At 33.6% G+C, this 18393-nt stretch overlaps 1 protein-coding gene across 11 annotated transcripts in view; it reads right to left on the reverse strand.

The window, feature by feature from the left end:
• The window catches only part of MYCBP2 (MYC binding protein 2), a 248084-nt gene that overhangs the window by 86942 nt on the left and 142749 nt on the right, over positions 1–18393 (reverse strand). For all 11 annotated transcript variants that reach the window (XM_033105219.1, XM_033105215.1, XM_033105218.1 and 8 more), the window contains 7 exons: positions 17329–17554; positions 16109–16227; positions 15419–15506; positions 12243–12292; positions 9906–10078; positions 8509–8653; positions 4593–4808 (listed from right to left, as the gene is read on the reverse strand). In XM_033105219.1, coding sequence (XP_032961110.1) covers positions 4593–4808; positions 8509–8653; positions 9906–10078; positions 12243–12292; positions 15419–15506; positions 16109–16227; positions 17329–17554 — 1017 coding nt within the window. The remainder of the gene's footprint in view (positions 1–4592; positions 4809–8508; positions 8654–9905; positions 10079–12242; positions 12293–15418; positions 15507–16108; positions 16228–17328; positions 17555–18393) is intronic.

Consider the following 18393-nt stretch of genomic DNA (forward strand, 5'->3'; position numbering starts at 1 on the left):
CAAGAATGTTTATTTCAGTACAGTTTATAATAGTGAAAAAAACTGGAAACAACCTAAGTGCTCATCAGTAAGAGAATGAACAAATTATGAAACAGTAATACACTGGCATACTCAATTTAAAGCAGTTAAAATGAATGAACTACAGCTCTATGGCTAAACCTTAAAAACAGGGTTGAGCAAAACACTGGCAAAATGACATGGGCATATGATACCATTTTTATAAACTTCTGAAAAACAAACAATTCTAAATATATTGCTTATGGATAAATTTGTATTCAGTGAAGTATAAAAAAATATCTGGGAATGAGAACCCCTACATTCAGGATAATGGGTACCTTTAGGGAAGGGGTGGAAATGGGACCAGGGCTGCAATTACAACTGTAACAATACGTTTCTTAATGAAAATATCTGAAAAAATTATGGTGAAATGTGAAGACAAAAATGGACTGCAGGTACATGAAACTTGTCACATTACTCCCAGTACTTTTGTATTCCTACAACATTACCATATTTATCATCTTTCAAGGGCCAGGTAAAGCTCTCCACCTGCTCGTTCACTTCTAACTTGTACTCTAATCAGTAAAGGGAAGCACACCCAGCCCGCTCAGGGCCCCCCTTCCTTTTCCCCACCTTTTCCATTTTCATAAAAATGATTTAGAAATGATCTAGCTGTCTTCACCTGGTAAAAAGTTACAAATGAGAAAAATGTAATTTAAGGTTAAGTCTAGTAAGAGTACAAAGGTGGTCACAGCAGGAAAACCCAGGTTTCCAGACTCCCACTTTCCCTCCAATACACATTATTTATTTAATAATGAAAGAATATGTCATACTTCACTTTTCCTCCTCCACAGTACTTGCATCACTACTGAGTAGCACACAGTACCTGTGAGTGGGTGATATAAGACGATCCCCTTTCCTGGAACATGAATTAATATCTGAGGGACAGTTTGGGAATGGTATCCTGTACATGCTCTAACCCTGGGCTACTCAGAACATTCTTAAAATACTATATTCAGCTCTGGTAACTAGATTTTCAAAAGAAATTATACAGATGGAAGCATATTCACAGGAAACTAAGAATAATCCGGGAGGTAAAGAAGCCAGAAACTAAATCCCTGAAATAAAAATTGAAATGAATGACAATGTTTACCTTTGAATTTTTTAATAGTGGACAATTCATCCAAAACTCCAGCTTTTCAGCTCCTTCATTTCATCAACCTCAATAATCTTAACTTCAACTTTATTTCAGCCACTCACACAAAAAGTCATAAACCCGTGACATTACTCAGAATTGTAATGGCCTGCTCAGTTTTCTACCTCAGTAACCCTTACTATATCAATTTTTAAATTTCTAGTCCTCACCCCCTCAAATTTCTCTCTCTGAATCCTCTTTCATTTTCCTTTCCAAACCAATAAGGTTCCCCTGCCCTTTCTTTAATCACCGAATGCTAAACTCCCTTCTCTCACTATTCATTTGTTGAACAATCAGGCAAAACCTCAAAGCTGAATCAATCCAATGATTATCTTATCCATATTCATATGATTCATACTGTACTGCATTATCTTCAATTTCAACTAATTCTTCAAGGATGTCTTAAAAATCTTTCTGATTAGTCCTCCTTAATTCTCCACAATGACTTTTATTTTTTCCCCTTTGTTTCAAAATCTTGACCCTAAGATTCATCAATCCTACCTTCAAAATAAAGCATTCAATTACTATTAGAAATAATTTTTTCGGCTGCACAACTTACAAATAAACTACATCCGTATTATTTTCTTTTCCCTTTCCTGAAAGAGTGAAAGTGGCAAAACACTACATTCAGTTCTGGTAACTCGATTTTCCTATTTAAGGCTAATCCCTCCACCTGAACTCTAGATACCATTTTATCTAAGACTATCTTCACAGTATCCTTCCTTTCAATTGTGTCCTTATCAGTATTAAAATGTGTAAGTCTTTGTATACTCAATTCTAAACTCAAAAGCTTTCACTCAATTCCATGTCCTCTGTTTCTTTTTATAACCAAACATCTTGACGGACTTAATCTATACACATCTTGTCTCCAGCTATTTTCACTTGGTGTTCATCAGTCCACTATGCCTCTAAAACTATTCCTGCCAAGATCATGAGTTCAGTGTCACTAGATCCTTTTCAAAGCTTCACTTCTGCAGCATAACATTGTTAAACCTTCTTAAACCACTCTTTCTTTGACATGCCATAGGTGGTTAGGAAAATCAACTCTGGAGTCATACTCCTAGCCATCGGTGTGGCCACAGACAAGTTATTTAACCTCTCCATACTTCAGTTGTAAATGGGAATCAAACCAGAATTTATAGGGTTGTTGTGAGGATTAAATGAGTTATTATATGTAACGTGGTAGTGAAAGTGGCAAAAGTAAGCTCTCGTCCTGTTGTCACGCAGCAGCTTACCTGTCTGTCTCCTCGTACCTGCCCCTAAAGAAAGGAGAGTCTGTGAGACAGATCCTTTCAGGGACTTTGCTTCACCTTTGTGCTTACACCTTATGTCTCCTTGTTTGGCCCCAAAGGATGGCTGGTTAGTCAATGACGGGTAGGATTCCCCATGGGTGGGAACGACCTAAGCCAGACACAGACGCGTGGGGACCATGTGGAGAACTCACTGGGTCGATAGACGTGGGCACAGCCCCTACCTTCCCACAACCTCTGCCTCTGTGGCTGCATTCCTTCCCACAACCTGCAGGGGAAGTGACTCAATGATGTGCTCTCCACCTATTCATATGTATAAAGGCTTTGTCCCTTGGGGAGGTACATACATCTTGAGACTTTTGGTCCAGCTGCCTGCAGGCAAGGGTGATTGGCTTGAATCAGTTTCCTATTGTAATGTATGGGATTCACAGATCTTGAGATTGACAAGCTTTACTTCTTTTACTTCCACACCTAACTAATAAAAGCCATGGGTTGGTCTGATTCGGGGCTCAGTTCTTGACGCTGGAGTCCCTTGGCCCCGCTTGCACTCTATTTTTGGCTACGTATTTCTTAATCCTGCGCTGCCCTCCTCGTTCCCCACAAGCCTTCTTATGCTGGACATGACATGGTCCTAGTTTAATCTCTTATCGCTTTGGCTAGTATTCTCATCAAAGCTTGATTTTTCCTTTGCTTTTTTCCCTTCCCTTCCCTCCCCCGTCCCCCTTTCTTTCTTTTTCTTTTTTTTTTTATCTATCTTGTAAATCAATGTTTCTCAAAGGTTAGGTTCTGAATGTGAATTACTCTGCATATTTGTTTTACATACAAATTCTTGAATGTCTCTCTAGAGTTAATGAATCTAAATCTTTTGATGATTGAAAAATCTTTTCTAATAAGTGCTCCCGATGACTGATATAAACAAAAGTTTGTGTTTTTGAAATTTTTTATTTATTTATTTATTTATTTATTTATTTATTTATTTATTTATTTATTTATTCTTTTTGATGTAGACAAAAGTTTGAGAACCACTAATATTGGTGTTTTTCAGGATCCTGTCCTAGTACTTCTCTCTTCACTCATGGAAGTAGGTATCTACCTTTCTAAGTAATCCGACTGCTGATTATTTTCAAATTCTTTTCTGAAGAAAAGAAGTGACTGTGATCACTTCAGGTTTGTAATCCAACTTCCTTTCATATAAATCTTCATACGGGTATTTCAGAGATATCTAAAACTCATCACATCCAAATTTATCTTCCTCAACCATAACCTGCCCCTCTTCCAAAATGATCAATCTTACTCCTCAAACTCAAAATGTGAACTTCACCTTTTATGTCCTTCCCCTTTCTCTTTACTCCATCCCCATTAGCCACCAAGCCCTATCGAACCTAAACATCTCGAGTTTAGTCTGACTGACAACTCACTAGTCCAAGGGGTCAGCGTATCTCACCAGACTAAGTAAGTCACAGTCTCCTGTAGAGACTTAAACAAAACCATGTCTCTTGATTATCTGCCCAATGACATTCTCCATATTCTTTATAAAAAATCTAATGGTGTCGTTTCTCTAAATGAATGCCTTAAATGGCTCACCATTTTACTCTGATAATGGTAAAATTCCCAACTTATGCTTCAAATAATGACCATCTTTATAATTCAGACTAACATTGCCTCTGGACAGCACTAAAAAAGCTGGACAAAATATATTTATATGTATTTTCTAACTATCTAAAAGCATCAATAAGCTAAAAAGCCGGAAGTCAGAAACCAAAAGAGATGAGCCTGGCATTTGGGAGAACCCCAAAACTGAAGGAGGCTAAGGTAAACCCTGAATCCTTGAAGGGCTATGTCCTAAAAATAATGGTAAATTGAATATAGACAAGTACTTTTGCAGGAACTGAATTTCAGCTTTCAACCATCTCAGTCTCTGATTGGATTAACTTGTTCTTTATTGGTAATCCCCCTGGACATCTTTCAAAAACAAATGAAAACCCTCTTTGAAGGAAAATAACATCATTCTAAAAAATATGCTGCAAATTTTACATCAACAACTCTCTACATCTGTAATTTTGTGTCTGAATTTGAATCACTGCAGTGTTTGTGTTAAATGAAGAAATGGTGAAAAATAAATTTTTTTCTGGTTAAGTAAAATAAATTACCTTCATCATTGTTATGGCAATATATCGAGCTTCTTTCACTATCATTGGTTCATAGGAAACATCCAACTTTGGTGATGCCAACCCGCCAAAAGTCATGTCAGTGTTAGAAGATACAGCAGTTACTGCAGGACTGCCAGGAATCCTTTGAGGTTTCTTTACTTGTTCTTGTTGTAAAGATGTTTTTTTCTGAGAAACAGGAACGGCTTTCACTTCCACCTAAACCAAAATATTATAAAAAGCAAATATTATTATTATATAACTGTCCATGACACATCAAAAAAAGCAATTTACAGTTATGGACTCACGATTCTATAAGTTTTTTGTTATCATTGGCCCATCGTGGGCATTCTCTTCAAAGGCTTATTTAATAGTGCCAGAACGAACTTAAGATGGTTCCACAATATGGATATAAACACAGTGTAAAAGAGAGAACTTGTCTTTTAGAATAAATAATCACAGATATCAAAACATAAAATAAAAATAAATGCTACCATTAATAAAGTACAGGAATGCATAGTAGAATGAATCTACATTGAATTTTTGCAGGGACTAACATTAAATTATTTTATCAGGTAACTTAAGTATAAATACTTTCTCACCATCTCCACATATTTTGAAGTGCTAATCTCAATTTTAACCATTCTGCAGAAGAAAATGTACTCCATTGATAAGTCTTAAAAATTAACATATAATAAAACAAATCTCATACCTAAAGCCTAAAGAATTTTATTTACTCTAGTGAAGGAAGAGTACTGTTAGACAGCTCTGTCATCAACATAACCTATTTGAACTAAGCAATCTAATTAAGCTTTCTGGCTCAACTTCTTCAACAATAAAATGAGGTTATCTTTCATCTACTTTACTGTACAGATGCAAAAAATAGATTTACTAATGCATATTAAAAAAGTGAAAGTACAAATTATTTTATAAACAATACTTAGAAATACTTTCCAGGAATTACAATAAAACATTTTATTGTTGCTTGTATGTTTGTTTATGCATGAGCAAAAACCACTTGCTAGACAACCACAAAGTTACACGCAATTTATTATTAGCACTGGGCTCTGAAAAACTGAGAGCTAACAGGCCACCTGCTAAGCAATTTAAATGCCACTTTAGCTCATCAGGTATCATCATCATTCTCAAGTTCAAAGCTGCTTCTCTTCCTTTCAGACACTACTTTTGTGGCTGTTAAGAATAGCTAATTCAACAATAGGATCTTGACAGAAATAGTAAGGGTAGTATTGATGAAAGTAACAGCATGAGTTTAGTAATCCAGGAGCATCCCAGAACTGTGGAATATCTGTAATGTTTATTATTCTTATTACTGCAATTCTATGGAGTCAGTACTTTGCAACTCTGACTACCAACATAAAATTAAGTGCAGCTGGCAAATATGTTCCATTAAATAACCACAATCTTTAGTTGGGATTATGAGAGATCAGAATTTGAACTGACATAATGCCCTGGAAACATTACAAATCCATCTTATGTATTTAAAACATAGAAATTTAAAGATATATTAGTAAAATTCTTCAACTCATGTACACTGCTACTATTTATATACATACTATTTTGGTTCAATCTTTTTTTTTTGATTCAATCTTTCTTTAAACAACTATACTATATTTACTCTAAGTAAATTAACATTTGAAGTATACTTACTTGGCTGTGTACTAGGAACCCTCAAGTAAATAACTGAACAATTTTATTGCTGACTACTGAGATATTATAGAATGATATATTCTGCTTTCTTTTATAAACTGCGTCTTTAAACATTTTTTGTTATTCTTTTATTTCCTATGTGACTGTCCCTTTTCACTAAATAAGATTTTCTTGGAATAATCATTTTTATAAATTAAAAAGTAACAATAACACTTGCTACTTCTTTTTAAGTAGCTCATTTTAGATCTCACTGAAACAGCTACAAACCAACTTTTATGTTTCAAATAACTGGCTGTTATTACATAAACATATTTAAAAAAATTTTGATAAGTCTAAAATGCTCCTAAAAGTTCATGTGGTTTCTATTAGGCTGAAAATAAAAACAGATTAAGTTAATTTTGTTTTCAGCTAATATGATAATATGATATTAATAAATTAAAAATCAATAGGTATGCAAATCACATTTCCTAAATAATATTTTCAGGACTTTCCTAGATATGGTTTCTAAAATAGAGATACATTTGATATGGATTTTGAGCATAATGAGTAAAAAGTTTAGTGTAAAAAAGGGCAGAGTAGGAGAAGCAAAATATACAGGAGAAAAACAGGAAGGACAGAAAGAGAGATAGGACGACGTGTGGGGGAAAAAAAAAACAAAAAGGAGGAGAGCATGAAAGATAAAGCATAAAGTCTGACTTGAAATGTAAGCTATGAACAACCCAGATACCAAAATGGAGTAAGAGACAGCAAAAAGTGCAAAGGAGGAGACATTAAAAAAAAAAAATACAACTAAAGAAAGACTTAAAGCGTAACAGTATGAACATTAAAAAGAAATGTTAGACTGACAAGGAAAATGGTAGTCACACAAATAAGGAACTTACTGTGTGGGCTCAAAGACTGGATTTAACCATTCACTATGTGCACTTAAGTGAGAAATTCATCAGTAAATAAATACATTAGCCTTTTAACATATTAGTGTATTGTATTGTGATAAAAATTCTGTCCTTGGAGTCATTTCTTTTTTTGTATCACTATCAGGATTACTTTATTCTTTACTCATTTTTTTCTTATAATTTGCTTTTTGCTTTCCAGTGAATTCATAGTAGGCATGAAATCACTTTGATGGGGCACAATCTTCCTTAAAAAAGATAGAAAATGTAGTGCAGCATACTGTATAAATATATATACGTTGTATGTAATTAAGAGTATATCCTATTCCATCCTATCCATGTTATGTTTGAGTCATGATTGAAATCCTTACTGTGGGTCATGACCAAAACTTTGAAAGCCACTGGTAAAGCTGAATTTTCGTATAGGATCAGGGGCAAATACTTTTCCATACAGTTTTATTTACTGGTCTTAGTCTTAAGACTATATATATATGTAAACTATATATCTCGTGTCTTTTTTTACTATCAGTCAGGTAAAAGGTTTCATTAGCATTGTGCTTCTTCATGGTATAAATCAAAGCATGTACCAAGTAGTTGAAATAGTTCTACTAAAAGTAATAATGAGGTAAAATTAGCTGCTCTGTAAGTAAAAGATTTTGTTGCTTAACCAAGCTCCAATCAAATTACTTTACAATACAATTTTGAGAGGCAGGGGCAGCTGGGGATTGCCTAAAATTTTCATTCAATATTGATTTTTTGAGAAATACAAAAAGTTTTAAATGAGATATTTATATTACTAGACTATATCACAAAGGACATAATTTTACACATTACAGTATACGCTAATGTTATCATTAATTAATGTCTCACGGAAGAGATATACAAAGAACTATATTCATCAATACAACATGTGACCATTTCTATTCCTCATTCTTTTACAATCCAAATTCATTTATTCCTAATTTATTTAGTAAGTATCATTATATTTCAAATGTTATTTCAATAGTACCAAGTGCAGAATAAATAACATTTTTAAAAGTATTCTTTCATTGATTTATTCAATCACTATGTATTGAGGGCCTCCCTGCTACGTGCTTAGCACTGTTTATATGGACACCTTCTTATCCTTCCTTTGCATCATCATAGCACCTAGCAAAATGTAAAAACAAACAAAATATATCTTAGAAAACTGCATACTAAGTAACATAAACAAGTCATTTAAACAACTCTTTGGCTTCCTCCCTTATATATATGTAAAGAGCGTTCTGTAAATGGACTCTAGGTACTTGACATTTCTAAAATTTTATTAGTTACAATAGTCAGTGAATTGATGTCTATTAATTTAATTTTGATATAATTACCTTCATATTGGGAACATGTACCACATCCCCATACTGGTCTTTCGTTTGAACAGTTATGGTAGTTGGCCAACCACAACGAATATCATCCTTATTCAGGATCAAAGATGTTTTCTGCGGATCAGCATAGGAATCTGGCTGAAGCCACCTAGCAGTAAGGAAAGAAACAAGCAAACAAAAAAAAACCAGTCATCAACATCTTCAATGATTAAGCCAAAAGAATAAAACACATGTCAAACAAAATACTAAATCATAATCTTCATTTTTGATTCAGTAATAATGACAAGTATCTTCCCTGGAAATCGTTAATGACAAATTAATTTTAAAACATGCCAAAGCACATGAAGATTTCTAAGGTTTACAAATAAAACAGAAATAATTTTAAAATGAGGAAACAAAATTTTAACAATGGTCAAATTAAAATAACCAAGGAAATGAATTTAGGTTGAATGTAATTTAAAGCCCCAACGACACTCATTCTTACTAAGGGAAGTCTGCCTTAACTTGCCAGCCTGAAAACCTGCAAAAGAGCAGCTTCTCTGCAAAATTAGGGGCAGAAATGGCATTCTGTTTCCTTGAGAACAGTCAGGTTAAAGATGTAGCTGCCCTGTCCATCTTCTCTTTAAATAATTTCTCAACTATCTTCTCTCATTACCTTTCCTTCCATGTAAATTTTGCCAATTTTCTATACTTGTGAAAGCCATTCCTGAACTCATTCCATGATCTACATTCAAGTTGTTCTGTGAGATAAGTAATAATTCTGCCATGTGTAAAAATCTACAAAGACAACAAGGAGCCTGACAAAAGATTTTCCATTCGTCTCTAATCACCATTTTGGTTTTTAAAACTAAAGAGTAATCTCTGCATTTTTAAAATTAAAACCAGAGAGAAGTTAGATTTCTACATTTACTAGTATAATCACACAAGACAGCATATTTTTTTCTTTATCTTAAAAAAAAAGCAAATAGCAACAAAATAATTGAGAACACTATGACATCAAATGATTTGATTTAAATTATAAATTTATATTTGTATTAACTGTAGATTTGAAAAAACCACATATTAAAATAAAATACAGTGATAAATTTGGGCATTTAATTAGATATGAAATACTACTATCCAACACGCAGACTTCTCAATTATACATGTTCCACGTGTATTTTAATAAATAAAAGTTCATGTAAGGAAACTTAAAAATAATCAACTAACAACTCTCATATATTTTAAATATATTTTGAAATATTAACTACCATTTTATATTTCAGCAAGTTCAAAAGACATAAACTAGATTATTTGAGACAGCATGTTAATATTCTAATGACGCCCCTTTCATTTCTCTTCAGCAATGAAGACTGAGCAACCCTTGAAAGAAAGTGATTATTGTGCTTAAAGTGCATTACCTTGCAAGCCTTCCACCACTAGATCCTGGAACACAAGCAATAAAATCATCCAGGAAGGATTGTTCATTGCTTTGGATTTGAAGTGGTAAGTTTCCTTCCAGTGCCTCTAATATAGTTGGTGAATGAGAAAGAGCTAAACCCTTTCCAAGAATACCAGAATGGGTTTTGCACACCTGTTAGGTAAATGAGAACATTTATATAACTTTAAAATATAAAAGCTTAATTACATGAATTTCTGAACTTGTACACAATTTTTGATAGGCTATTTTGGGGACATAATTCTCTTCCCATGTCCCAGTGTTCCTTTAGCTTACAAATTAGAAAATTTCCAGGAGGAAAAAAATATGGAATACTTCCGGTGTTTTCCTTCTCACAAAAATAAGTAACTTATGAGAGATCTACATGGTAGTTGAAATGGTGCATCTCCTCCCATACTATCTAGCCCTCTACACGTTACATCCCCATTTGTCAGGGCCATGGCACCCTTCTTTGGGCAGCTGTGGAGGTATCCCTCTTTTTGTGTCCCCATTATTGGCAGCTATCATGGGTAGGTTGTATCTGCTCTCTTGGGTGGGTGGGTACCAAGGTCTTGACTTGAGCAAAAAGTGGATGGAAACTTAATGGTGGCTGCACATCAACTGCATTATCCTGTCTAAACCTGATTAAAGTTAAGAAAAAGAGGTAGATAAAACTGAAAGGGTAGTCCTTACCTACCTGGCAAGCTAGCCTATGTTTTGAAAAGATCTGCTTTAAATGCTGAAACTCTGGAAACCTTTTAATGACTATATAATAAATTTCAAAACTAAGTATTTCTCATAGAAAAGGATTATATTTCCAGTACTAATTTATACAACAGTAACTTCTGCTTTGTATGAGTTATGCAATTTCAAAAATCATAATCTTTGAAATCAAACAGACCTGAGTTTGAATCCCTGTTTTGGTCAAGTTATTGCTATGTGCTTGTTAGCTAACAAGTTACAGACCATCTTGAAAATGTAAAAGGTATGAACTGGTGATCAAATAATATCTCTATTCTGTAGTTATTATAAGATTTAAGCTAAATAACACACATAAAATGCACACCACATTGCCTAACAAGTAAGTAGGTGTTTAATACACACATTAGATCACCACAATGACTACCTTACACGCCAAAAAGGTGGGCAATTTGGGACAAGTAGCATAATAAAGATCTCTTTATATCTGGCCTAAATGACATTTTATAAACCATAATAATCCCTGTAATGATGAATAATATATAAACTCTTTCAGGGATCTCCTTAACTAGAATGCTGTCTGACAAATACTGTATTAACATTTATTAAATGTTTGTTGAATTTTCATTTTTGTATACTAAGTTACAAAGATTTGACTTTTCTTTTTTAAAAAACAAAAACATAAGCTGGTGGGTTTTCAAAACCCAGAAGTTTCTTAACATTATTGAGGACACCTGACTCCCTACGATTAGAGCATAGTGATCTAAATCAAGGACTTTGTTACCAAACTGGCAGAGGTCAAATTCTAGCTCAGCTGCTTTCTAGCCGTGTGACTCTGGGCAAATTACTTAAATTCTCCTTGCCTCAGTTTCCTTATCTGTAAATGCAGGTAAGAGTCTCCAATTCATAGGGTTGGTGCAAGGACTAAATGAGTTAAAAATATGTTAAGTGTATGAAATAGTACTCGATAAAGAGCAAATAAATGTTTGTTTTTATTATTACTACTGTGATCAATTTATCTCAGGAAATACATATAAACCATTAGTCGTTTATACATAAACCAGGTATTAGAAGACCTAGATACTAGCCTCTACATCCCAATTAGCTGAATTCCTGACAAGTCACATAACTTTTCTGAACTTTAGTTACTGTAATTGTAAGATACGAGTGAGGATAATGACCTCAAAGTGTAACTGCCAAAATAAGTAAATAATAAAGATATTGTAAACTACAGAGTGCTCTACCGGCATTATTTAAATTATTACTAAATCTTTTCTCCCCTTTTTCCTAACTGGTAAATAAAACTTTCAAGATACACTTTCCACGCGCACAGCTTTGCAAAGCCTACCCCTACACCCCCGGCACTTGGTAGCTCTTCTTTCTCCCGGAGGATTCACGGCTCACTCCAGAGTTAGCACCCACTGCAGTACAGCAAGGGCTCACATGTGTCTCTCCCATCAATGGGAGAAATGGTAAGTTATTTATCTGTATAATCGCCAATAACTAGAATGAAATATTTAATGAATGAGTCCTACTTTCAAGGAAATTAATGTTGATCTGAATGAATACACAGCTTTTAAATTAATGTACAAAGTTTATCCTTACAATACTTGGACAATACCTGTAATGCAGCCTCTTCAAGAATTTCAAGATCTTCCTCTAATTCATTACCTGTTGTGTAAATAAAAGATTTACTAAAATATATCAAAGTTTAACTTTCTAGTCCTTTGAATTCTTTATACTTTTTTCACAATCCTGATATTCTAAATTGAAAAGAGCTAGTATCATTCTGCATAAATCTCAGTGATTTACATTTTAAAATGTAATTTCAGTGTGAAAATAAGCCATAATTCTCCAGATAATACTCAAAATGAATCCAAGTGATTTGCAAAATATTTGTATTTATGTATATAAATGTGTAACTTTTGAGTATTCCTCATTTTTCACACACAAAAAAATGAAGAAACTGATTATTCAGAATCTGAACATTTTTATTTTGACTAACTTATAGAAGAGCGATATACATTTACTAAACAACAGTAACTTGCAGGAAAACCTAAGGTAGTGACTGCACCTTCTAGCCATTTTCTCCTTTATTGCTTAACCTAGAACATATTTTAATTATTTTCTTTGATAGTTTAATTTATAAATATTACTACTAAAGTAATAAATGCTCAAAGGAAAATATTTAAATTATACTGAAGTATAGAATGAATAATTCTGATACTTCCCCCCTCCTAAACATACACAGTGTCAACAGTTTGTTATGTACTGTTCTAGAAACTTTGTGTGCAAATAAATGTATGTATGTATGTGTCAACATACACACATGTGCACAAATACACACATATTTATACATATAGAAGAGATGTTCGCAAAAATGGGACCTTCTTCTGCAACTTGCTTTTCCCAGTTAATATAATTTGGACATCTTTCTCAGTCAAGACATAGAGGTCTATTTTTTTCTTATTTTTTTTAACAGTTGCATAGATTCCTACTGTATGGACGAACCATGACTTATTAAGCAGTTTCCAATTGATAGACCTTTTGGTTATTTCTAGGTTTTCTAATCACAAGCACTGCTATATTAACCTACCATAGAACATATATTTTTTGAGCATTTGTACAAGTATGTATAAGGAATTGCTACATGAAGAAATATATGCATGTAAAATTTGAACAGTTATTGACAAATTTCCTTCAAAGTGGTTGTACTAATTTTCCTCATGTGAATAGAATACAAGATGTCTCATTTCCTCATTCATATATCAAAATTAACTAGGAGCGAGGGAACTGGGACGAGGGAAAGGACAAAAGTGAGCAGGAAGAAGAAAGAGGATAGAAATGGGAAAAAAAGAGTAGAGAAAGGGAAGAAAGAAAGGATCAAGTGGGAAGGGCAGTCTCAAAGGGAAGAGATATAGATAAACTTTAATGCCTTTTATTCCCCAATACTGTGAAAATACAATATTAAACCACGTATAAACATCACAGAACTAGGAAATATTTTAACTTTATGTTCTTATTTGCTATCTTGATGATAAATCAACTTACGTATTATATCAGACAAATCTGTATCATATAAAGAGGTATCACTTTTGTCACTGCCTAATTTCTCTGTTCTGCTTCACATGAAAACTCTTCCAAAGAGCCATCTATATTCAACCTGACTCCCCACTCTTCCTGACTTTCCATTCTCTCACTCTAATCTAAAACGCCTTTGTATTTCTCTCCTTTTACTGATGTATTTCCTATTGAATATATAAACAATCAAGAAGTTATTCAATCCAATGACAGATTTTAATTGACATCTCAGCAGCATTTAAACATATATTTCAAAACTTCCATGAATATCCACTCTCCTGGTTTTGCTCCTACCTCACTGGCTGCTGCTCCTTCAGTCTTTTTGCAGTTTTGTTCTTCCTATTAAGCCCAGCTTTGAAATTTTGGCCCAGCTTTGATCCTGGGCTCTTCTCTTCCTCATCTGCATTCTCTTCCTAGCTCATCTTTCATATGGTCCCATGTATTTATTTATTTACTTTGACAAGGATTTTATTTTAATTTTTTTTATTTTTTAAATTTTCATTAAATTTATTGGCGTGACATTGTTTAAAAACGTTATATAGGTCTCAAGTGTACAATTCTATAATACATCATCTATATGAGCATTTTTATTTTGACTAACTGATATACTGCATTGTGTGTTCACTACCCAGAGTCAATTTTCCTTCCATCACCATATATTTGACCCCCTTTACCTTCTTCTTCCACCCCGCTCCCACCTTATCCTCTGGTAACCACTAAACTACTGTCTGTGTTTATGAGTTTTTGTTTGTCTTACCGTGTTTCCCCCAAAATAAGACCAAGCCGGACAATCAGCTCTAATGTGTCTTTTGGAGCAAAAACTAATATAAGACCCGGTATTACGTCATGTCATATCATATCATATCATATCATATATATCATACCAAATCATATAAGACCGGGTCTTATATTATAGTAAAATATGACCGGGTCTTATATTATACTAAAATAAGACCAGGTCTGATATTAATTTTTGCTCCAAAAGATGCATTAGAGTTAATTGTCTGGCTAGGTTTTATTTTCGGGGAAACAGGGTATTTGTTTGTTGCTTTCAGTTTTATATTCTACATATGAGTAACATCACATTGTTCTTGACTTTTTCTGTCTGACTTATTTCCCTGGGCATGATAATCTCAAAACCCAACCATGTTGTCACAAATGGCAGTATTTCATTCTTTTCTTATGGCTGAGTAATATTCCATTGTGTGTGTATATACATATATATATATATATATATATACCACATCTTCTTTATGCAATCATCTATTACAGGACACTTTGGTTGTTTCCATGTCTTTAAATATCAACTATGTTCAAATGACATTTCTATTGACTTGTTCTCTGAGCTTCAATGAGTTCCAATTGTCCACTTGATATGTTCACTAGAAAATTTAAGAAATATCTCAAACTTATGGTTTAATACTATATATTCAGTGATTAACCCAGTGCCTGGCACATAGCATGTATATGGATAAAGGAAGGTGTCTGTGTGTATATGTTTGTATGAACACAAAAGACTAGAGGATCCTCTTCCATCTTCATTTAAACAATCCCAAACTACCAGTATACTAAATTGTTATTGCTCACGAGCATTATGTGACTATGGAATTCATTTTTCTAATCTATTTTCAAAATGTTCTATAATAAACATAGTTTATATTCAAAATTTTTTTTAAAAAAATCATTTATAAACACCTAATACTTGACCAGGCTTACCAATAGGAAGTGCTAGGTCCTTCTTCATCAAAGCTGCTGCACAAACCCCACCAAGATTGGCTAATTCTTTTTCCAAATGAATGACTCCCTGTAGAATTGCACAAACATATCATCTGCTTTAAAAAATGTTTGGACTATCAACAAATGTGACTTGCATACAAGCATAACTTTTGAAAGTAGAGGGAAATATGATTCAATTAAGAGTGGAGAAGATTCAATGTCATGTCTCATGCTGGTTGTAAGGCTCGGACCCACAGGTTCATAGTCCAAAGAATTTCTCATTCGTTTCTTTGAGGACACATGATCATTTTTTCACCTTGATTTTGTTTTATTGTATGATTTGAAACACTTAGAAGAGATACTGAATTGGCCCCATTGTGAAATCAGGTTCTATTATTTACTCAGAAAGGTACAGCAACCTGAGCAGGTTTGGAACAGGCAGAACTACAAGCATGCTGAGTCTTCAAAGGCTGGGTCATGTTGCACAGACTCCATTCTCTTTATGTATTGAAAGTAGCAAAAACCAATGACTGCACACAATTAAAGTACAAAACATTTTAAATTATACACCCCAGCTTAAAATAAATTTCAGACTTCTTAAATAAAGGCAGCGAAAAAATTTAAGTCAGTAGCAGCCCTTCTTAGAAACACAATCTTCCTTAACAGAATTAGAAGATAATTCATTCTTACCTCATCAGGTCCGGGGCTAAACTCATATCCAATTGCAAAACATTTGAAACCATAGAAAGAAGCTTTGTCATCTTTCACATAATCTGATGCAGTCTCCAATGAGAAAAGGGCCTCATTTCCTAAGAAAAACAGCTAACATTAAATTCAAAATCTTGAAACAACTTTCTTTTATCCATCTCAAGATAGGCAGCAATACAAATCAAATACTAAAAAACCTAGTCTTTGGGAGGGGGGCAGTTCCTGTATCTATTTGAACAAACCTGCGCTAAAAACAACACTAGAAACAATGGAACCATCCCAAGTGAACTATTATTTTTTTCTTTATGATCAAATTCTTCTTCTTAATCAAATACCCTTTCAGTTACATGAGCAATCATTTTTCAATTTTCTGTCAATTACTGAAGTGAACTACATTAGCCTTTTCTGTGTCAGAGTGAGCAATCCTTCACCCTGGCATCTGACTTTGTCCGCTCTCTTCACAAACAAAAAAAGCAGGTTGACTAGAAGAAAGAATTTTCTCAATTCAAATTGACTATTACTTTGAGGGATTACAAGTATAGTTACGGTTAATTGGTTGAAAAGAGAACACACTACATGTAGTTTTAAAAACTTAACAAACTTTCTTTAAAGAAAAATACCCATAACAGCAATAAAAGTGTTCCCCCTCTCTCATTCTCTCATTCTCTCATTCTCTCTCTCTCTCTCTCTCTCTATCTCTCTCTCTCTCTCTCTCTCTCTGTCTCTCTGTCTCTCCCCCCCCCCCCCCCCCCCACACACACACCCTCAAGCCTGAAAGACTGAAAACAGTAGTTTTCACACAACTCAGGAGGTAAGGTGGTTCACCAATTCTCTTGAAAGGAGGGAATCCTTAGTAAATTTTTAAAATTTAGCACTTACTGAGAAAATAAAAGATCTAACCCACTTTTTCCATAGTTTGGTCACGCCAAACAGACAGACATTTGTCAATATTAACTCTGCTTTGGACAAGCTAATCTTTTTTCACAAGGTCCTCAAAACAGTCTCTCTTCTAAAACTTGGTTATGTTATTCCGTCCCTTCCCCAGAGTCTTCTTTACTCAACTACAATCCAGACACATGGTATAGGTCTTGATGAAATTCTTCTAAAACTTAAACATTTTCAATAATGCATCCTTATTAAACACAGGTATCATAAATGTATATACTTGACCATATAAAACAGAAGAAAAAAAAATAACTTACCTGGCAATACTAAAACCATAGTAGGCCACCCAGAAGATCCTGAAAATTTTTTTAATTCTATCCAGGAATTAAGATTTTCATAAATAGATGTCAATTTTGGTCCATATCCTGAATTTTGAACAGTTCTGACAGGAATCAACAAACGAAGGACATCTTCTGACTGTGCAGTGCCACACTGAGGGTCAAACTCGATTGTCATCCACCGTACACATTCTGGAAATGTCACCTGAAGTCACCACGCAAGAGAACACTTGCATTTGTTAAGAAGAATTAGATTTTTGCCTTTTGTCTATCTTAGAAACAGGACATCATACTGGAAAGTTGATGCTTTCAACGTATTTATAAAATAAATTTTAAGTAAATAAATAACAGAGTAGTTTAACATGATCAGAAATTAGGTATTAATGTTCAGTATCAACTGTTCCTATACCCACTTGCAATATTTACTGCTTTCTACCTAATATTTGGTTGATATTGCATTATTAATATTTGAAATTACACACTTATTATCATTATCATTAGAAAAAATACTATAAAGCTGCTTAGTTCCCATAAATATTCAGGTGATTTTCCTATGGAAGTTTATTTATATGGTAAGTTTTCCATTTCAGTAAGTACCGTTTAAGAAATACAAGCAGGTAAATTAAAACAAATGTGATAGGTAAAATATAAAGATATATTGATGGAAAATGAATAAATCACCAAAATGTAAGGTTTTAGTCACTTTTAGGTTATATACCATTCAAAGAATCTGTTACAAATGCTTCTTTTCCTTTGCCAAAAATCGCCATATATTTGGAAATAAATATAAATACACAAAATAAAAACCTAGATTTGTGTATTTTCCTGACCTAAAGTTTTACTGTATATAGAGTTTGTGATGGCACATAATTACATGCATTTTTAAGGCCACTTTTAAGCTTCTGTCACCATGATTATAGACAGAATTCTGTCATGCTAGGCAAAGAACAATTCAGTAGGTCCTTGTCAACTGGTAAATTATGAATTGGTTGTAGGATATGGCATGAGCCTTAAGTATTGTATTAACCTAAAAAAAATTACCTA

This window comes from Rhinolophus ferrumequinum, chromosome 4, assembly GCF_004115265.2.
Source record: "Rhinolophus ferrumequinum isolate MPI-CBG mRhiFer1 chromosome 4, mRhiFer1_v1.p, whole genome shotgun sequence".
In the NCBI taxonomy this organism is placed as follows: domain Eukaryota; kingdom Metazoa; phylum Chordata; class Mammalia; order Chiroptera; family Rhinolophidae; genus Rhinolophus; species Rhinolophus ferrumequinum.